Source organism: Diabrotica virgifera, chromosome 8 (assembly GCF_917563875.1).
Source record: "Diabrotica virgifera virgifera chromosome 8, PGI_DIABVI_V3a".
NCBI lineage: Eukaryota > Metazoa > Arthropoda > Insecta > Coleoptera > Chrysomelidae > Diabrotica > Diabrotica virgifera.
Genome location: NC_065450.1, coordinates 40,434,958 through 40,458,892, shown reverse-complemented (window position 1 = coordinate 40,458,892; position 23,935 = coordinate 40,434,958). Strand labels below are relative to the sequence as shown.

At 31.7% G+C, this 23,935-nt stretch overlaps 1 protein-coding gene across 2 annotated transcripts in view; it reads left to right on the top strand.

Annotated features, from left to right (window-relative positions):
• Window positions 1-23,935, top strand: part of LOC114338931 (cytochrome P450 6k1-like) — a 113,233-nt gene that overhangs the window by 65,132 nt on the left and 24,166 nt on the right. For both annotated transcript variants that reach the window (XM_050659362.1, XM_050659363.1), the window contains exon 3: window positions 14,925-15,137. In XM_050659362.1, the coding sequence (XP_050515319.1) occupies window positions 14,925-15,137 (213 nt within the window). The remainder of the gene's footprint in view (window positions 1-14,924; window positions 15,138-23,935) is intronic.

The window sequence follows — 23,935 nt, the reverse complement described above, 5'->3', positions numbered from 1 at the left end:
ACCGAAATCGAAGGTCATAGTTGATTTTTACCTTCAGTGACTGCACTATAGAAAGAAAATGGCAGTTCAATAATTGAGATGCGTATATTTTGCGAGCTCATAAATTATTAAACAATATATAGTCGACAAATAATTAATTTAAATTATTTTAAGTACAACCCTCTCTTAAGCCGGGAATATGGGATGGTTTTCTTGCGAAGGGGTTGTAGTTCAATAATCGAAAGGCGCGTGATTTTAGAGTTTATTTTTAGAATATAAGCTATACGAATTAAACTACTATTTACTTTTTTGTAAAAACTTGCAGTTTTTTAGTGATTTACAAAAAACCTCTTCAAAACATGCATTTTTTTCACAAATAATTAAAATCTTTGATCTTTAATAACGTAAAAAGTATTTACTTATTTTATTAACTTTATATAATAAATATTGCTTTTAATTTGTTCTTTTATTGATTTGTGCAGTTATTTTTTATAAAATAATTTTCACCCCTGAGAAGGGGCGGTATCCACCCTCAGGGTAAAGGCGCAAGGTGGTACCATGTCACCTTTGTTTCTTGACGTATCCTCTAACCACTGACCAATTTTCGTGAAAATCGATGAAGGTTCACCGAAATTGAAGGTAATCGTTTATTTTTACCTTCAGTGACTGCACTATACAAAATAAATTGCAATTTACTGATCTAAATGCGCGTAATTTGGAAGCTTATAAATTATTAAATGATATGTAGTCGCCAAATAATTAGTTTAACGCATTTTAGGTACAACTTTCTCTTAAGCCGGGAAGATAGGGTGGTTTTCTGGCGAAGGGGTTGTAGCTCAATAATCGAAATGCTCTTGATTTAATAGTTTATTCTTAGAGTATATAAGCTATAGGAATTATATTCGCAATACGATATATTTTAAGTTTTCTCAGCATCTTTCTCTTCAGTTAAATCAATTAAAGGGTTGTTTGGGGGTGAAGGGGATGAGCTCAAAAATCGAAACTATATAATTTCAAGAGCTCATAAATAGCTCGTAATTCTGCCGCAAAAACCGATTCAATATTCCTATTTTTAAGTAGTGGGGGGGGCTAGGGTATTAAATTCCTGCTCAGTGGAACGAGCTCAAAATTTTTAGTTTGCGGAATATGAGAGCTCATAAATAGCTCATAAATCAGGGCTATTTGTTTTTTAATTTCTGCAAGTGGGGGGGGCCAGCTCAACACGGGTCTAATATAGTACTGTAGCTAAAATTTTCACTCGAAACGACGACCGCCGCGCGACGTACACTTAACAAATAAACTTATGGTATTATATATGCTGCGTGTCAGTCGCTTCGAGTGAACATTTTAGCTCCGACTCTGTGTCAAGCCTACTTTCGCGCTAAAAATTGCAAAAAAAGTATTTTTAATCTTTGATTAAAATATAACCATTGAACTAATGTTTGATATTCTTTGTGAGTAATTAGATTGTACCACAGATTCCCTTTTAAGTTTTGAAACAATTAAAACAAATTATAAACAACGGAGCAATCGTATATTTATTTTGCTGTTTCATAACTTTTTTACAAATGGTTGGAAAAAATTTCTAAAGCATTCATTTTCAAGACCTTTGAAATACGCATTTTAAGTATTTTTTTAAAATTAGAATATAATAAACAATTTCTGAGAAATGTTAATTTGTTTATAACTATTTTTTTTTTAAACATTTAAAGATTATGCAAAAAAATGAAAAATTTATATTTTGTCGACAAAATATTAAATAGGCATCACATCTTTATAATCTTACTAAATTTGATCAAAGTCTCATGATTATTTTGGTTGTTATTGCGACTGTAAATTGTTAATTAACAATTGAATTGTTGCTAAAATATTCATTTAATTTTCACCAGCTTCTGCAGTTATAATATATACCAAGAAAGCTTTTATTTCACCAAATTATTTAATTATTGATAAATAACTACTTGTCCAAAAATTGTATTTGAAAATTCGAGATTTTGTTGGGAAAACCCACATTTTCCGAGGAAAATTTTCGTCGGAGCCAATCGGGAAAAACACGCCTCTATGTACAATTAAATTGGGATGAATTTTTATTTGGATGTTTTTGGTGTAAAGTTAAAATCTTCGGAGTTATAGACCAATAATTGAAAAAAAACACGATTTGGGGGCGCCATTTTGGTAATAAAAAAAGTAGCACACTATCTGCGGACTTTGCATACCTATATTATTAATATATAGGATCATAATATTCGATTACAGCAATAAAATTGCTGGTAAATAACCTTTATTTGTACTTTACTAAATAGACCAGCGTATTATAACTATTTTTTTTGTCAAAATTTAAAGATTATGATTTAAAGATTAAAAACGAAAAATTTATATTTTGTCGATAAAATATTAAATAAGCATCTCATCTTTATAATCTTTATAAGTTTGATTAATGTATCATGATTATTTTGGTTATTATGGCGATCGTAAATTGTTAATTAACAATTGAATTGTTGCTAAAATATTTGTTTAATTTTCACCGGCTTCTGGAATTACAATCTATACCAAGAAAGCTTTGATGTCACTAAGTTATTTAATTATTGATTAATAATTACTTACCTAAAACTTTATTTGAAAATTAGAGTTGTTGTTGGGAAAACCCGCATTTTCCGAGGAAAATTTTCGTCGGAGCAAATCGGGAAAGACATATCTCTATGCAGAATTTAATTACGGTGAATTTTTATTTGAGTGTTTTTGTTGTAAAGTTAAAATCTTCGGAGTTATAGAGCAATAATTGAAAAAAATATGATTTGTCGGCGCCATTTTGTTTATAAAAAAAGTAGCACACTAGCTGCGGACTTTGCGTACCTATGTTATTAATATAGAGGATCTTATAATTCGATTCCAGCAATAAAATTGCTGGTAAATAACTTTTCCATGAATTTTGCTAATTAGCCCAGAGTATAATTATTATTCAGTAATTATTAACTATTTAGCAATTATTTTTTTTGCCAAATTGGTAAAATTACTGACTAAAATCCCTAGCCAGTTGTGTCTGAGTTTAGCGAACCGACTATATGAAATGTTGTTTGGAATAAAAAAATATGGTCTGATATGTGCAATTACATCCTTCTAATGGAAAAAAATATTTGAGCATTTTTCTCAAATTATGGATACCAACAACATTTTCATTTACAACCCTTTTATTTTTAATTTGACGAAGAAAAGTTGTTCTTCATAAAAAGCTCTTCATGGTCAAAGGGTTTTGATGCAACCATCATATTGTATCAAATTTTATTAATTTTATACGAGGTATACATATAAAAAATATGAATTTCGATCAAGAGTAAAGTACGTTTATAGTTCACAACATTTAAACTAGAATAATATAATTGCAAATTAGAATATAATTTTTAATTCTAAACAACTTTTCATAATAGCAATTTTCCTTATTAGTATTCGTATTATAAATTAAAATACGTAAATAAACAAAGTTTTCGTTATGATAATGCTCGAATTTTCAGCTTGTTACGATATAATTTCTCTTCTTGAAGTGCATATCAGTGACGAATGTTGGCGATTATCATTGCAATCTTCATCTTATTTACAGCAGAGCGAAAAAGTCGCACAGATTTTGTGATTAACTATGTTCTGAGGTTTTTCAACGAGGATGTTTTCATTTTTCCTGGACCCCGCTTTCCAAATATTTTTCCTTGCAGGATGGCTTGTAGTTTGTCCGAAGTATTGTAACTTACGAGATTTGATCGTGATCAGTATTTCTCGGTTCTTCTTCAGTCTTCTGATAACCTTCTTATTTGTGACTCTGTGAGTCCACGGAATTTTAAGTATTTTCCGATATAGCCACATCTCAAATGCTTTCAGAAACGACTTAGCATTCCAGCATTTTTTACTTTTATATCAAGAGCGATGTTGTGGCTCCTGAAGAAGGTCTTCATGGATCTAGCTTTTCTGATTCGCACTCTTATCTCTTTTTTGTTGGCTCATTGTCCATTTGTTATGGTGCCGAGGTAGTTGTAGTGCTTCACTTCTTCTACAGGGGTTTCGAGTCGACTTTCTGTTATGTTTTTATTTCTACTGATCATAAGCTTTGTCCTCTTTATTTATTTATTTATTTATTTATTTATTAACCACACCGACTAAATGTCTCATTACATGGCTAAAAATATATACATTTACAATTCTATACTTTTAAATAGATGACTTTTAGACCAGTAAGGATCTGCGAAAAAACGTCTATTTTTGGATGTGAGAGGTGGCATTCGGATTTTTGCAGATAAAGTTAGGTGACACCTTCAGTAATAATAATTGACTTATGCTCCTTCTCAAATATGCCCGGAACATTAATAAAAAAATTAAAATATTTGAAAATTTCGAAAAACATCGATTTTTTTCTGATTTCTTTGCTTATAACTTTAAAACGATTCGTTTTGGAACAAAGTCGTAGGAAAATAAAATAAAGATAATTGAATTTTTATGATATACGACTGGTAAAAAATGTCTTAAGATATTACCTTTTCTGCAATATAGCAATAAATACAAAATAAGGGGGCAAAATAAGTCTGTTGTTATTCAAATTTTTTTAACCACTTTGGTGGCACTTAGAACCTTAGTAATTCGCTTAGGAAATTTTTTATAACATACTTAAATCGTGTACCAAATTTCATTAAAATCGACCTAATAAATTTTGCATAATAAATTTGCAATCTAAATGTTTTTAAAAAAGTTAAAATTTTTTTAAATCTTTCTGAACAAAAAGTAGACCATTGAGAAGTTGGCTAATTTTTTTACATATAAAGAGGTTCCCTACCTATCTAGTACACTTTACAGAATTAAAATCGGATTATTTAAGGGGCCCCAGCAATGTTTAAAATTTATAAACAATTTTTTGGCTTATAAAAAATAGCTTTGTTTAATAATAAAAAAATTAATTTTTAACCATGCAAGTAATTAAAACCGGTATAATTTGACTTAAAGTTTCAAATGCTGTCAGCAGAATTGATATTTTATTTTTTAATCAAACCTTATTCGCGTTCAAAAATTGCAATTTTTCGATTTTTTGAAAGTTCCACCGCGTTTATCTCGAAAACTATGCATCCTACGAAAAAACTTGTAGGAACATTTTTTGCTTAGAATTACCCAAGAAATACAAAAAATGTTTTATTTTGCGAAAAATCGATTTTATGAAATTCCTCAAGTTCTTTGTTTATAAAAATCTTATCGACGTCCGGATCAACTGTTACCCAAAAAATTCGTGTTCTACGGGTCAAAATACATAAAAACTTGGGTAAGTCTATCTAAATAAAGGAGCCCGTAGCACCCCCTCCTGGCCACAGCACTAATTTGTTTATAAGCCAAAAAATTGTTTATAATTTTAAAACATTGCTGAGGCTGCTTAAATAATCCGATTTCAATTCTGTAAAGTGAATTAGATAGGTAGAGTACTTCTTTATATGCAAAAAAAATTTACAAATCTTTGTATATTCTAATTTTTGTTGTGCAAGATTTTAAATAATTTTAATTTTTTAAAAAAAGTTTAGATTGCAAAATTATTATGCAAAATCTAGTAAGTCAATTTTAATGAAATTTGGTGTACGGTTTTAGCATATTACAAAAATTTTCTAACCGAACTAGGAAGGTTCGAACTTTAACCTAAGTGATGGAAAATCATTGAATAAAGACAGGCTTGTTTTACTCCCTTATTTTATATTTATTGCTATTTTGAAGCAAGGGTGATAAATTAAGACATTTTTAGCCTATCGTATCTGATAGAAAATTTAATTATTTTTGTTTTACTCCTATAGGACTTTGTTCTCAAATGAATAGTTTTTAAGTTATAAGCAAAAAAAATATAGAAAAAAACGAAATTTTTTGAAATTTTTAAATATTTTATTTTTTTTATTAATGTTTTGGGCATATTTGAGAAGGAGCATAAATAAATTATTATTAACGAAGTTATCACTTAACTTTATCCGCAAAAATCTGAATGTCACCTCTCACATCCACCTAAAAACAGATCCTTACTGGTCTATTTCTGAGTTATATAAAAATTATACAAATAGGTCTGGATCCCGCGTATGAAAAAAAAAGTTGATTAATAGCAAGCTGAAAATTTGTTAATAGTTTAAGGGTGTCTAGTCGGATAAACTTTGGTATATGGGAGCACTGGAACAGGGACAGTTTTCATTGTGGAACAGGTTAAAAATTTGAAACGGTCAGACCACGAAAACGGCACATTTATTTTGTCCGATAGAACAGACTTAAACTCTCCGAACAGAGATTAAACTCTCATGGAAAAATCAGACTGCTATTTATCACCTGTCATAATTCCTGTCATTTGACATATTCTACATGTTCCACTCATTAAAACGCCCATTTGGTGATAAATAGCAGTCTGATTTTTGCATGAGAGTTTAATCTCTGTTCGGAGAGTTTAAGTCTGTTCTGTCGGAAAAATACATGTGCCGTTTTCGTGGTCTGACCGTTCCAAATTTCTAACCTGTTTCACAATTAAAACTTCCCCTGTTCCAGTGTTCCCATATATCAAAGTTTGTCCGACTAGACACCCTTAAGCTACTAACAAATTTTCAGCTTGCTATCAATCAACTTTTTTTTCATACGCGGGATCCAGGCCTAAAATTATCTCATTATCATCTCCAGCATTGTAGAGGCTTGAATATTTTTTACACAGAGGTGTTTAAAATTTGACTTAGTATCAGTTTATAAAATATTGTCCGATACAAGGACCAATCTACACCGATTAAACTGTTTAAATTGTTTAATAACTTAAGTGCATTGGTAAGGGGAGATCTTGTTGCAACAAGATTGTGAGGTATATTGAACATTAATGAAGATCGTGGCCGACGAGGAGCAATATTGAACGGAATGCGTGAAAGAATACAGGGTGAGGCAAATAAAGGGCCTATTAGAAATATCTCGAGAACTAAGGCAACAGAAAAATGAAAATTTTAATTAAGGAGTTTTGAAGAGTTATCTATTTAATGAAAATATTTTCATCTATTTGCTACTTCCGGTTATACCGGAAGTTGCTTATAACTTCGTTTTTTTAAATGGGACGCCCTGTATATTTTTACATTTTTGGATTCTCTTCAATGTCTTCTTTGTAAAAATATTAGGTTTTGTAATGCTATACAGAGCATTTTAAAAGATAATTACGTTTTCTTATTAACTTCGTAGCAATATTCACACCCTGTAGAATTGTAGTAGTTTGACATCTAAAACTCTACTTACGTTCAAATGATTTTTAATATAGTCTACTATTGTTAAGAATTATTAGTATAGCTAAATTTTTAATTTCAGTATACAGGGTTGGTCGAAACTCGGAATGAGTATTTTCTGAGTTTTCTTAGATGGATCACCCTGTATTTTAGTATTGTAATGATATGATATTTTATGGTACTTTTTTATTTCTTAAGCATTCCCTATACCTAACTGCTTTAATTTGTGCTTAATTATTAATCGCACCAACAATCTTAACTATGTAGGTATTTTTATTACTAAACCATTATTGGTAATTTTTAGTATCAGTCTGGATTAATATGTATTTATTTCTGAAAAAATATTTGTGATTGAATTTTTTCACGGCCAACCTAATACAATTTTACATATTTTTTTTGAAATTAATGTTTTGCTTGAATCACCAATAACTCACAAATTAAAGCAATTAGGTATAGGAAATACTTATAAAATAAAAAAGTATCATGAAATATCATTTCACTACAATACTAAAATACAGGGTATTTCATTTAAGAAAACTCAGAAAATCTTCATTCCGAGTTTCGACCAACCCTGCATACTAAAATTTCAAAATTAGCTATACTAATGATTCCTAACAATAGTAGACTATAATAAAAATCACTTGAACGTAAGCAGAGTTTTTAATGTCAAGCTATTACAATTCTACAGGGTGTGAATATTACTACGAAATTAATAAATAAACGTAAATCTCTTTTAAAATACCCTGTATAATATTACAAAACCTCATATTTTAAGAAAGAAGATATTGAGGAGAATCCAAAAATGTAAAAATATACAGGGTGTCCCATTTAAGAAAACGAAGTTATAAGCAACTTCCGGTATAACCGGAAGTTGAAAAGAGATGAAAATATTTTCATTTAATAGACCATCCTTCAAAACCGCTTCCTTCCAATTTTCATGATTCTGTTGCCTTTAGTTCTCGAGATATTTCTAATAGGCCAGTTATCTGCCTCACCCTATATATGGGCTGTTAATCTTATTGTTAATTATATTGTATATAAACATAATTACCATTAAGTCCCTTCTTTGTCATAGAGACAATATTTTAAACTCGTTTCTTAAGTGGGCTGACCTAAAAGAATTATAATCAGGCAATTTTTTGTGTTTTTTAAAATACAAATACCGAAGAACTTTATTTTGTACATTTTCTAATTCTTTAAGTGGTGACATATTGGTACTCACAAAACCATATTACGCTTGCAAATTCCAATTTAGGTCACACTAAAGTAAAATAGAGAAATTTTATTGTATTAATGTTTGTAAATGCCATTGTATGTCTTCTAATAAATTCAAACAATTTGTTTGCCGCTGAGATGGACTGATTTATATGTTTCCCAAACCCAAAAACTTGATTGTATGTTACTCCCAAGTCTTTTACTTCAGTAACCCTAGCCAATCTCTCACCTTCCATCTCATAATCAAAAATAACTGGTTCCTGTAACCGAGTTATCGTCGTAACTTTACATTTATTAATATTAAACTCTAACTTATTAACTATACTCCATTCGTAAATACTATCAATGTCTCTCTGTCACTTAATACAATCACGTACTGACTGAATAATTTTGTATATTTTTAAATCATCTGCAAATAAAAGACACTGAGTATATTTACAAATAGAAGGAAGGTCGTTAATGAATATAATAAAGAGAAGAGGTCCTAAATTTGAAAACTGAGGAACTCCGGAATTGGCGTAAAACTTTCCTGATACATTACCTTTATGTCGAACTACAAAACGTCTGTTTTCCATTAACTTTTGATGAGTTTAATAAAATTATTAGACAAGCCATATGTACTTAACTTTTTTAGTAACACGTCATGATTAACGCGGTCAAAAGCTTTTCTAAAATCCGTATATTCCGTATCAAGTTGCAATTTAGTGCTTAATGTGTCAGCAACCTGGTCTGCAAAAATAAATAAATTTGTATTTACTGACTTTTTTAGAACAAAACCGGGCTGTTGAGACATTATGTACTTTTCTATAATATATGAATATAACTTGTTATGTATAATCTGTTCAAAAAGTTTGGCGGGAGCACACATTATTGCTATAGGTCTGTAGTTTTCAATGTTTTGTAATGTTCCAGATTTATGTATTGGTGTAGTAACTGACGTTTTCCAAATTGTAGGAAAGACTTTAGAATTAACTAGCCTATTAAAAATATGTACCATCGGTTCAATCAACCACTCACTACAACCTTTTAATATACAAGGTGGGATAACGTCAGTACCCGCCGCTTTCTTTGGCTTTAATTTTTTTATAGCTTCTTTGAAATCATTGTAATCTATTGATTCAATTGCGAAAAAATCATTATGTAAGTAAAAACTTTTACTACAATCTAAATTATAAGTCGCTTAATCTGAGGTGTATGTAGATGCAAAAAACTTAGCAAATACAGTGGAACCTCGATAACTCGGATTAATCGGGACCGCGACCGATCCGGGTTATCGAAAATCCGAGAGAGCCGGAGAATATGGTAAAAATTAATAAAATACGGTATACTTACAGATAAACTCCGTTAGAATTGAAATAACATGAAATATATTTATAAATATGCACAGTACCTACTCATTAAAATTACTAAAAAAAAAACACCAAACCCAAACGTAAGAAAATCGAAGCGAACAATACAAGACACACAATACTAAAGACCATTGTTTATAAAAGAATTTTTTAAATAGTCTTTCCTAAACAATGCTGACAGTTTGAAATAAAAAGGAATAGATACTACAGACAGGTGGCTGTTGTTTCTGCGGCGTGTGCTATGAGTCATTTTTAATATCGTACAGTTCAAATTACACACATACACATTATCTCTCAAATATTATATTACATACATTTTTATTGTTGAAAGGTTTGTCTGATAATTAACTATTTTGATTGGAAATAAGCCACACTTAAATTGAAAAATACAAAATATTGAAAATCAAAATGTTTATCTGATGAAAATCGGTCCGGGTTAGCCGGACTTCCGGGTTATCGGGGGCCGACTTATCGGGGTTCCACTGTACTTCGGCTGTATTTTCACCATCAACATTCTGACCTAAGTAAACAAAATTTCCAGCATGGGTACAATTGGATCTTTTGTTTTTAATATAGTTCCAAAAATAATTTATATTACCCTCCACATTTTGTTGCACTTCTTTTAAATATTTATTCTCTTCTATTTTTATTAGGTATTTTAATGCACGTCTGGTTTCCTTGTATTTTTCTAAATAGTAATTTGAGATGTTCTGTAATTTTCTGAATTTGTTTTTATTTTTATGATTGTATTGAGTCCATATTGTTGACTGTAAAAAGTGATTTTACCTATAAGGTGTTGTAGGTCTTCTAGGCTGCCACCAAATACTATGATGGTATCCGTATAATATACGGATGAAAACCATAGGGCAGTAACTGCAAAAATCATAATATCGAGTTATGAGCATTTTAAGTTTTTGTAAAGTTCATTTTATTTCCTGTAGTTCCAAAAATTAAGCTACAAACCTGATATTTGGTATATTTGTCTTTAATTTTGCATATTTTTATATGAATTAAGAAGTACATAAAATTTCCTCCAGGAAATAGGTATTTTAGCACATACGGCCATATGGTTTTAAAAAATATATCAATTTTCGCAAATGACGCAGTAAAAATGCATATCAAATAACAGTTTTTTATTTAAGATTGTACTTATTTATTACAAATTTTTAGTGTTAACACTTAATCAAAGTCTTGCATATTATAATCTGTCTGTTCGGTTTCTATTGTTGCATTGGTCACGTGTAAATCTGCGTAAAACCTATGATAGTGCTCTTGAATAAGATTAGCCTTACATAGTGAGAGTCTACATCTTGTTTTTTGAGATTGCATATTCCTGGTGGATGCAAATATGCTTTACTTAGTTCCATATTAACCACCATCCCTCGTTGTCTTTGCCTTATATTAATGGTTCTGAACTCTGTATCGTTGAAGCTTGCCTTAACCTGAAACTTATTTTTAAATGTCTTCTCCACGTAGCTCATCTTATGCCATTCCAGACGACCTGATTTCCTTCTTGGTCAATGTTATAATTATTCCCCATTTCCTTACATCGTTTTTTAAAGTCCAATATATCCGATGTACACCTTTCATTAATTTTATAAGGTTCACCTGGTTTTTCGCTGTTTGAACTACTGTGAACCATTGCGCAGCCACGTAAATTGGTCATCTTTTAAAGCCTTCTTTTTGGTTTCTCAATCAAAGAATGCACATTATCTACCGTATTTTGGGAGTGACCCGTTGCAATAATATGCAAAAGACCCATGCATGAGTTAAATGAAATGACCAGAGACAGAGAGATCTTTGGAGACGGACAATACACGACATTACGTCGATCACTACACTCCTTTCGGGGAGGTCAGGATTGAAGAGAGAGAGTTTTTTTCCCTGTTATGGTTCCTCAGAAATTGTAACATGAACGACGCTATTTCATTTGAATCACGATTAGCAATTCGCTCGAGCCAAAGACAGAAGTGTCCTGCATTTGTGGTCAGGTAAAAAATTGTGAAATTAAATAATGTTGATAATCTTCTTTTGTAATAAAATAAAGAAACTTCGCCTGAACGCGTTGGTAGTAATGATTGTAAATCAAAACAAGCAGTGATGCAAGTATTGGATTGTGCAGATTTTAAGTCATTTATTTCTCTTTCCTATTGAGTTCCACTTCCTGACGGTGAGTATTACAGTAGAACCCCTCTAATCCGTCACCCTCGGGACTAGGAGTATGGTCGGAACGCAAAAAAGGTCGGATTATCAGAAAAAGTCATTAAATACGTCTGTACAAGAAAAAAAGCCTGTACTATTCTCTTCAGTGTTATAATAACCATACATATGTACATAATTATATTGCATTAAAATGCCAGAATTCTTTGTTATGTATTTATTAAATTAATTGCAAAAAAGGTACATATGTACTGAAAAAATTAGTAGTCTACTTGGAAAAAAGTCAGTGATAGATTTCTGTTTCTCCAATTTTTGATCCACAAGATGTCCATCGGTGTTGATGCTGGATTCTGCTATATGTACTGAAGGCCGACTTCAAATGCATTTTTGGCATCGGTGTGTGAAATCTGGACAGGAGGCTCGTCAATATCACTGTCGGATTCTGAGTTCACGTTTTCATCACTATCATGTTCCAAAACCGCGGCAACAATGTCGTCATCATTCAGCACTTCACTGGTTTCGCAGTTTTTGTCGCATTGTTCAATCCACTCTTCAACTTCACCAGCAGGGATTGAATTATTCAGGGTTTGAAGATTTTTAACGATTTCCTGCATGTCGTTTTGCTCATCTTCGATCTGGTCAATTTTGGTCATAACTTCTGGCCAAAGCTTACGCCAAGATTCTCTTAGCATGTCAGGATTCAGTTCTGCCCAAGACTCAGCCATTGTATATCATTGCATGTCATATCCTTCTTCGGATTTTTCTAAGATAGAACTTATTTATTTTCGGCGATAATGCCTCTTAAAACATTCTATCACTCCCTGGTCCATTGGCTGGATAAGTGATGTGACATTTGGTGGGAGGAAGATAGCTTTTATATCTCCTTTTACTAAATCCTCCTCAGAGGGATGCGATGGTGCATTGTCGAATAGCAGTAGAGCTCGAACGGCAAGATTTTTCTTTTTCAAATCCTTCTCAACACATAGCACAAACTCGTCAAAAAACTACGATTTGAAAAGATTGCAGTCCATCCAAGCAGATTTTTGATTGCGGTAATAAACCGGCAATGATGATAAATTGATGTTTTTGAAAGCCCTGGGCTTCTTAGATTTGCCTATAACAAACAGGGAAAGCTTGTGTGTACCATCGGCATTGCTACAAGGAGCAACAGTTAACCTATCTTTTAAGAGTTTCGTTCCCGCTACGGTTTCATTTGGCGCACTTACGGTTTACTGGGAAGCATTTTGTAATTTAGGCCTGTCTCGTCTATGTTATAGACTTGGCAAGGTAACAGTTCATTTTATTTTACGATTTCTTGAAACTTCACCGAAAACTCGTTAGCCGCCTCAGCATCAGCAGATAATTTTTCACCACAAATTGAGATAAACCGGATAACATGACGGGTTTTCCAGCGATCAATCCAGCCTTCACTAGCTTTAAACTCACTTCCGACTTCTAGTTTTTTGTGCAAAATTATTGCCTTTTCTTTCATGATTGGGCCAGATATCGGAGTTCCCTTCCTTCTTTCTTGGCTGAACCACATCCATAATGCACTATCAAGCAGTTCAAGTTTAGGCTTTTTCAATGTTTTTCGATTCTTAAGAGCGTTTTCTCCATCTATCGTCATTGTATGTGATTCAATGTCTTTCCGATTTTTTCTCCAATCCTTAATTGTTGTCACGCCTACGTTCAGTTCCTTGGCAATTTTTTGTAGTGATTCACCTTTATCCAGCCTTTGAAGCACTGCAAGTTTTTCACTTAACGAAAGAGTAATGTGTTTACGTTTCGCAGACATTTTGAAAACATATGTATACACCACAAGGTTCGAAATAACACTGAAATAATTGAGAGCAGGCACTGAAGGAATTTGCCGGGGCATGCGGGCAGGTCGGATTACCCGGAGCGTCGGACCATCCGAGGGCGGATTAGAGGGGTTCTACTGTATAGGCTTTCTAATGTCGATTTATCTAATTCATTTCTGTAACTTTCTTACAGCAAGCAAAGGTATTTTAGGGCTTAAAGAAGTCTATATTAAATTCCGTGTGAAATATGGTCATCATCGTAGCGTAATTTCCGAACACCGAACCTTTTTCTTTGCAAAATTTTATATAATCGCGATGAATATCAGCAAGAGTTTTGTCATCGCTGACGAATTATCTGGTAGTTTGTTTCCTTATGTAGTGAGATTCCACTCTAGGAATGGACTCGATGTAAATCATTATGTTTTGTTTCACGACTTCGTTGATTCTTTTTCCATTCTTATGAGTTCCTCGCTTTTCTTTTGGGGTAAACCCATCTGCAGTACGACGTTGTATATTAACTTGTTATAGTCTTGTCTTGTAGCTTATTTCCAGTGTTGCAATGAAATCTCTATGAAGCACTCTTGTTTTGTTGCATTCAAAGGATTTTTCCTTAGTACATCTTGCTTTTATTTTACGAGCGTGGGTCACATTTTGCACATATTTCCATATAGATCTGAGTTTTTGTTTCAATTTTAGAACCGTAGAGCATCAACTGCAGATAATGCCTGATGTTATAAAAAGAAGAATCGATTTTTAAAAAAAGCCATAGGGACGTATCTTTCTGGTGCCGAATTTAAAATTTTTTTGCAGATGCAGCTATATAGCATTAAAAATAGATTTTTTTTCCTATTAGACTGCATTTAAAGGTCATTTCATGAAAAAATTGCAGATATTGCCATATGGTTTTCAAGGTGCGAATATGTGATACTGGTTAGTCGGTACCCATTTTACCCATTTTCAATTTCGTGCAAAACTTTGATAAAGTTCTTTCATAACAGAGATTGAAAATGAGAGGAGACAAAATGAAGATTTGCCTCACTCCAACCATGATCATCACACATACGGTACTGTTATACCTTTAACCCTGAAATATGTGCGAAAAAAATATTACAATATTCTTAAATTTTAACCAATTTGACAAAAAGTTATTAGTAATAATATTTATTTCGTTTTTATAGATTTCAATATGTCCATCTCGACTGCAATATTCTTCCTCATAGCTGGCAGAGACACTTTGAATACATTAATTGCTTTTACTTTGTATGAAATTGCTATGCATGAGGATATCCAAGACAAACTCAGAGAAGCCATCCAAGAAAATGTAGAAAAGTACGGAGGCATTACCTATGAGGGAGTACACGACAACAAATATTTAGACATGTGTATTAAAGGTAATATTGTTTAACTATTATCACTGTTATTTATTATTTTGGATAACTGCTTTTAAATTTTTATGGACTAACACACCTATACACCGATTCCTCTAGTTACTTCCACGTTTGACATTCTTTGAATCCACGATATTCTTAAGATTCTTATGTAACACCAAAATTCAAAGGGGGTCAACTTATTCAGATGCACTTGTTTTAGGCATAGATCTTATATCAAATATCCCGACAAAGAAATAGCTATTTTCCGCAAATCGCCAGGAAATTTTGACATTCCTGTCAAAATTTCTTGAAGAAAAAGTCAGGACTTCCTTACTGTAAGGAAATGTCATTTCCTTACTGTAAGGAAATGATATTTCCGTACAGTTGTTAGTGTTCTACATAAAGACCGACGTCTTAAAGACCGACGAAAGCAGTGACCAGCATATTCTGTCGGATTTACCAAGATTTATATAATACAATACGTTTCCATAGTAACCCAAGTAATTTTATTAGGAATTTCAAAGCACCATTTATTTGGGAATAAAATTATCGCGTTTTTTTTTAATCAATCAATATCTGTCGAATTTTAAACGATTTGCGGAAAAATAGTATGTTTACCTCGTAGGAAAAGCCACATTCCTGGACTCTGTGTTGCTAAGTCTCGGCTTGCGCCTCGACTTAGCAATCTTCACAGTCGTCCAGGAATGTTAAGCTTTTCCTACCCGGTAAACAATGTACTATTGTATAACAAGGAAGGAAAGTGCTAATTTTCCTCCCGAGAATTAATTTTACTATCATTCAAGTAATCATTCAAGAGAGGAAAAGGCACTTTACTCCCATTTTATACATATGATTTTTCCACCTTCCTCAAATAACAAGTCAATTTTTCATTTTTAAATAATTTATATATTATGTAACTAACTAATAAAATTTATTAGAGAACTAAAACTACCAAGTACAGTTGAACTGTCAACTCTCAAATTTACGTCAAAATATTAATGTTAACATTGTTAAACCAAAATAACAATTTACTGTTTTTACCATTCTGCAAAATACAGGGTGTTCTAACAGTTCACAGTTCTGCTATACCTACATGTTAGTTTTAGTTTTGTAATAAATTGTGTTATTTACATAAATAAATTATTTAAAAATGAAACAATGACTTGTTATTTGAGGAAGGTAGAAAAAGCATAAATATGTATAACATGGGAGTAAAGTGCCTTTTCCTCCTTAGAATGATTACTGCTCTCCGCTACGCGTCGGGCAGTAAATTTCATTCTCGGGAGGGAAAGTAGCACTTTCCTCCCTTGTTATATAAATAGCTATTTATGGTAGGGGAGCCCAAGCGGGGATTTTTGCAGTTACTCGAGCGCGTCAGATTATCATATGGGGAGAAAATTGGTACCCTGCAGATGTACCTATATATTCTTTTTCGCATGATCATTTTTCAGTGCGTCACAGTTTTTCGATTTCTTTCCAACGCATTAAATTGTATGTGACAGAAAAAAAGGCACGTCCGTGATTACAGACATTTGCAACATTTATTCTAGTTATTCTAGTTGTCGATAGATGGCGCCATAATAAAAAAATATTTTTTTTAATTAGATAATAATATTACAAATAAAAAACTCTAACAAGAAGTAAAACCACTTCTATGTAAATTGGTATATTTATTAAAACTTAAAAAATCCCAATGGACTGAATAAAATATGTCCAATTCAGAACGTTTTCAGACCTATCGGTCCATCATCAGTGAATGTGTATACTTGCTAAATAGCCCCAGAACCAAACAATGGTTGAATTTAAAATTCAATTTACATAATTTAAAAATAATATTAAACAGGCTAAACGCCGATGTTTAAGGATATAGCCTATGGGAACATGGTGAAACCCTATCAAAACCTCAATCAACCATCTTAGGCCAACTTTGACTATAAAGTCTAATATTATTTTAATATTGTTTAATATTATTTTTAAATAATGTAAATTGAATTTTAAATTCAACCATTGTTTGGTTCTGGGGCTATTTAGCAAGTATGCACATTCACTGATGATGGACCGATAGGTCTGAAAACGTTCTGAATTGGACATATTTTATTCAATCCATTGGGATTTTTTAAGTTTTAATAAATATACCAATTTACATAGAAGTGGTTTTACTTCTTGTTAGAGTTTTTTAACTATATGGTATACAGCCAACCTAGGGAACTTCCCTTTTAAATTAATATTACAAATATAATCTGTATAATTTACAAGACTATACAAATCAAAGAAAATACCATTTTATAAATGCAGGAAACACATTTGATTTGTTTTTATTCCAAATCGAAAATAAAATGTGACAACTGTCAGATTTAACTAAAATGCCATGTTAGAATAAATGTCATAAATGTGTACTATCACGGACTTACCCTTTTTCCTATCATTTATTACGCACTGAAAAATGCTCATGAAAAGGGCAAGAGTCTTTTTACTACAAAGGCAAGATTACGTAGGACAAAATTTTTGACGTAGGAGCACTGTCAAAACATTAGAATGTGACTTTTCATTATGGTCACGTTTATGTCATTACTTGTCAGATATTTTTCTTTGTTTTTTTTTACTATAAAAATAATATCTTTAATTATTTATTCTAATTAACGATGTCAATTAGTTTTCATTACTTGCCGAACTATATTAATTAACAACAATATTATCATAGTGTAGGTATAATCATTAAAATATATTATTTAATATTTTTAAAACTAAGTAGGTAAGTAGGTACTGCAAACGCTAAAATTCATAAGAAAACTTTCTGATTTTGAAATCTAATAATAATCCTATTTCTAATAAACCTAATCTAGGAAATCTAAATTCTTTAACTTACTTCTCCAGTTAATGGTAAAAGGGGATTCCATTATTTAGTTCTTGTTCAAAATAATCTATAAAAGAAGCATTTTGATGTTTCTCATGTTTCTCAATACAAACAAAATAGTATATGTACACAACAATAATTACAATAGTTTTTAAATTAAGCTATATTTAATTTGTAGTTATTTAAGTACAGTGATTTAAAGCTATATTTTGAATCAAATCAAATCAAATCAAATTGTGTACGATATGTGACGATATGATGTAAAATTGTAGCAACACAGAACTGTCATATCAGTAGCGTAGGATCGTTTAATACCTACATTTAAATAAAATTATTATTTTCTGGAGTATTTAACTTAAAGGATTGCTTCATAAAATTTAGATCATTAATTATAAAAAATGTTTTTGGCTATTTAATTAAAACAGTTCTAAAATTCTCAATGTAATCGCGATTACGTTTTTCGGCAAGAAATGAAAACCGCATGACATCATTAATTATAATAAAGAATAAAAGATACTATTTGTACAGTAAACAAAAACAAAGACAATATCCGACAAGTAATGACATTAACGTGGCCATGATGAAAAATCACATTCTAATGTTTTGACAGTGCTCTTACGTCAGAAATCTTGACCTACGTAATCTTGCTTTTGTAGTAAAAATACTATACCATATATTGGCTCTTAACACAGGGGCGTTCGTTAAGGGGGGCCCAAAAATATCTATCCTTAAAAACTCGAAATTGTCAGATTAAGATAAGGTAAGTTAAGTACATGCAAAAGAGTGTATACTCCATCTAATTTACTTACCGTTGCACGTCATCCGCGTCATAGCCCGTGACTTCACATGATACCAACACGAAATATTAAGGCGGTAGGTGTGTTCTTTTTTAGAATCACTTTGCCGAATTCACTGGCATTACAGCCACTAGACATATTTTGTTATATACGCGTAGAAATAATACTTAAAGAGTTCTATTAACGTTAACTTAAATAAATACACAACAATATGTTTCATTTAATTTGTATACCTAAATGGATTATAAAGCGTTTTTATGAAGCACATTTGTTCGGAATACACTGTAACTATAATCGAACGAAGGTGATATTTTGGCATAAATTGGTAACATTTATTTGACAGTTGCGGTGATGACAATTCATATTTGTTTATATTCTTTATTATAAGTATTTGTTTCATTATATTTACTGTTTTTATTATGTACTTTAACGTAAGATTATAACTTAATTCTTGTTTTTTATTTCTAAAGTTTTTATTTATTTACATTGAATATTAATTTGTTTTGCTGTATAATCCACTTCCGCAAAAATTGTGTGATGTATTTGATTTAAAATGAATTCAAATTTTTTTGTAATTGGGCAACAATGTCAACTTAAATCTCTAACGTAGATAATGACGTGGAACGGTAAGTAAATTAGACGGACTGTATATTTCAAAAATCGGACGATTTGAGCCGGGCGTAAGGAAATAGGCGAGTCCCAAAATTTCACAAGAAAAAAGCGAATATTTCACAAAATGAATGACAGATCGAAAAACTAAAAAATATGTGCTCAATATTTTTTAAAAATCTATCGTATGATACCAAACCCGACTTCCCACGGGGGGGGGGGGGTAAATTTAATATTTTAAATACGAATCCCGCGATATTTCGCGAAATGAACATCAGATCGAAGAAAAACTGTAAAACACACTTATTCAATATTTTTGAAAAATCTATCGAATGGCACCAAACACGACCCTCCAAGGAGGAGGGGTGGGGGTTACTTTAAAATCTTTAATAGGAGCTCCCATTTTTTATTGCAGATTTGGATTTCTTACGTAAAAATAAGTAACTTTTATTCGAAACATTTTTTCTAATTATGGATAGATGGCGTTATAATCGGAAAAACGATTGTTGGAAATGGAAAATTAAATTAAAAAATGGCAAGCGCCCACTAAAATGGAAAACTTTACTTAACTTTTTTTGGTTTTAGAACCTACTCTTCACAACACAATAGGTCCCCATAACGCTCGAGTGACTGCACATTTAGCATACTTTGCTCCCCTACCATTAAGTTTAATGATTGATGCACGTGCTATTTTAATACGTGTCTTAATTTCTTTGGTTTGGTATACATACATTTGATGTTATCTATGTTGCTATGTATTTTTAGGTATCTATACTTTCAATTATTACAGTGTTTTCAGAATTCAATTGGATGTTTGTATTAGCTGACTGGTCATGTTCATGCATTTAGTTTCTGTCAAATTCATCTTCAGTTCATCTTCATTACAACATTCATTACGTTGGATTACGTTCTCTAAATCATTGTTTTACCCGTCATTATTACTGTATCGTGTGCAAAATGTAAGTTATTCAAAACTTCTTCATTACTAGATATAGGTACCTTCCAGTGGCGTGCGGTGACTTTTTCGAAAGGGGAAGCGATTCAATAAGGATATAAAAGTATTTTCTTAAGGGTCGAGGGTCGAGCAACTTTCCACCTGATAACACTCTGATGCGCAGGGGCTCTCTATCAGCAAAGTACTTAATTATGTGAGACGTCCTGCGTACCAGGACTCACACACTAAATCCGTGACGCGTGAATGCGTGAGGCACTCTATTCCCGCTATTTCTAGTGACTAGTGACCTATCATTAATCTGTATTGCTAGCTCGGTCCTTGAGTCCTCGCGCCGGGCTTGGTTTTCTAAAGAAGAATCCTATTTAAAAAAAAATATACTCCGAGGCATTTTCCACAACACACAACTTTCACTAAAATGACATTTATACTCGAGGTCTATTCTCCTATCAACTTCTGATAATTGTTGAATGCAGTCTTTTTTAATGGATAATAGGGCTAACTTTCAAAGTCTGTCTTCGCTTGTTGAATTTCTTTTAAACTCTTAATTTGAAACTTTTAATGCATCTTAATACTGCAAAACTTCGTTCAACTGATGCACTTGTGGCTGGGATAGTTAGTAGTACTAATTCACACAACTTGACCACTTCACACAGCGACTTGTTTAAACCAGTAGTTATAAAGAAATCCCAGATTTCTGGGTATTTCTTTATCATTCATGTCAGTTGTTTCATAAATGATACTTAACTGAGAATGCAAAGCTGGGATATCAAAAAATTTTCATTATTTAATCGTAATGACATAAATTCCTCTGTGGGAAATTTTGATGAATTATAATTAGAAATTTTAAGATTATATATAATTTTACAAATTTTAAATCGTTAAAATTTTGAAAGCTAGAATTCATTTGTTGTAGAATATTATGAAAAGGTCTCTTTGTTTCCTCTGTTTTCTCTGTCTCTCTGTCTCCGAAATTATCAATCTTCATTATTTTTCTTTCATGTTCAAACCCCATATGTTCAGTTTTATCCCAAATATTTTTAAACTGCTCTCGTTTTTATAATTATCGTATTTATAAAGTCATCAATTTGTCTTATACAAAATGCAATACCATTTGATTTCTGTAAAATGTCAAATAAAAGATCAGTAAAAGGAAATATCTCTGCAAAAAATTTAAATCGAAATATTCTTTAAGCGAATGTATGTAATACATAAGCACTCCTTAGCAGGAGTAACAGTCGGAGCATCTCACTTTAGGGAAGGCGATACGACGAGCGCTTCCATGGCATACCAAAATTCGCGCGACTAGTGGGTGCGGTCATTGAACCCTGACCAATTTTAAAAGGGACAACTGCATGACAAGCGGCGATTTTGAGATGCGCTTCTGCCAGGAGTGGAACAAATAGTTGAATTGTGTGCATATTGAGTTCGTTCGTACGCGATTAATTTTTAATATTTTTCAATGCCTATTTGCTAGGTAATATGTAGATTATTTGGATTAGGGAAAGAAATTTTATTATTAAATATTAGTTAATAATATATTTTCTTATATCGACGAATAAATAGGGAAGCGGCGCTTCCATGGACCGCACGCCTCTGGTACCTTCTAATGAATCTGATAACGCTTCTTTAAATACCGCTTCACCGTAGACAAGCACGCAATCCTGGTAGACCCTTCCCTATTTATTTTGATATCTCGGGTGTTGTTTTGGTTCTAAACTTTCTAAACCTTGGTAGTTTGATTCCAGTATAAATTAGATATAATTTTCATATCACAACTGTTAATAATTTTGGTCTTTAATATGTCTACAAGTTTTTTATTTTGAACCTTATGAACTGCCGTTTGAAAATTTACAAAACATAAGTACCTAAGTGTCCTGATTCATGTCCATGCATCTCTGGACATGTATCTCGAATAAGGCATCTCTCATTATACCATTTCTAAAGCCAAACTTTAACAATTCGGCTGTGTATTATTTTCAAAAAACTGATTGTTTAAGGAGTTATAATCTCTATGTATTTTGAAGTTGCCTTAATATAGTTGATAATTATATCTTGCACTCCTCATAAATATTTAAAATAGCCAAATACTCAAAATTGCATTACAGACAAGTAACTATCTGTTTCTAGGTGGATGTGAGAGGTGGCATTCAGATTTTTGCGGAAAAGTTAGGTGATAACTTCGTTAATAATAATTGATTTATGCTCCTTCTCAAATATGCCCGGAACATTAATAAAAAAAAAAAATTATTTAAAAATTTCAAAAAATTTCGTGTTTTTTTTCTAATTTTTTTGCTTATAACTTAAAAACTGTTCATTTTAGAACAAAGTCCTATGAGAATAAAACAAAGATAATTAAATTTTCTATCAGATGCGATTGGTTAAAAATGTCTTAATTTATCACCCTTGCTTCAAAATAGCAATAAATATAAAATAAGGGGGCAAAACAAGCATGTCGTTATTCAATGATTTTCCATCATTTAAGTTACAATTGGAACCTTCCTAATTCGCTTAGAAAATTTTTGTAATGTGCTAAAATCGTACACCAAATTTCATTAAAATTGACTTACTAAATTATGAACTTTAGAACTTTTTTTAAAAAATTAAAATTTTTTAAAATCTTGCACAACAAAAACTAGAACATACAAAGATTTGTCAATTTTTTTACATATAAAGAAGTACTCCACCTATCTAAGGCACTTTACAGAATTTAAATCGGATCATTTAAGCAGCCTCAGCAATGTTTTAAAGCAGGAGGGGGTGATACGGGCTACTTTATTTAGACGGACTTACCCAATTTTTTTTTATGTATTTTGACCCGTAGAACACGAACTTTTTGGGTAACAGTTGATCCGGATGTCGATAAGATTGTTATAAACAAAGAACTTGAGTAAAATAAAACATTTTTTGTATTTCTTGGGTAATTCTAAGCAAAAAATGTTATTACAAGTTTTTTCGTAGGATGCATAGTTTTCGAGATAAACGCGGTGGAACTTTCAAAAAATCGAGAAATTGCAATTTTTGAACGCGAATAACGTTTGATTAAAAAATAAAATAGCAATTCTGCAGACAGCATTTGAAAGTTAGAGTCAAATTATACCTAGGCCAGTAAAGATCTGTGAAAAAACGTCTATTTTTGGATGTGAAAGGTGGCATTCGGATTTTTGCAGATAAAGTTAGGTGACACCTTCAGTAATAATAATTGACTTATGCTTCTTCTCAAATATGCCCGGAACATTAATAAAAAAATTAAAATATTTAAAAATTTCGAAAAACGTCGATGTTTTTCTGCTTTCTTTGCTTATAACTTTAAAACGATTCGTTTTGGGACAAAGTCGTCGAGAAATAAAATAAAGATAATTGAATTTTGTATGATATACGACTATTCAAAAATGTCTTACCGTATTACCTTTTCTGCAATATAGCAATAAATACAAAATATGGGGGCAAAATAGGCCTGTTGTTATTCAATGTTTTTAACCACTTTGGTGGCACTTAGAACCTTAGTAATTCACTTAGGAAATTATTTGTAATATAGTTAAAGCACGTACCAAATTTCATTAAAATCGACCTAATAGATTTTGCATAATAAATTTGAAATCTAAAT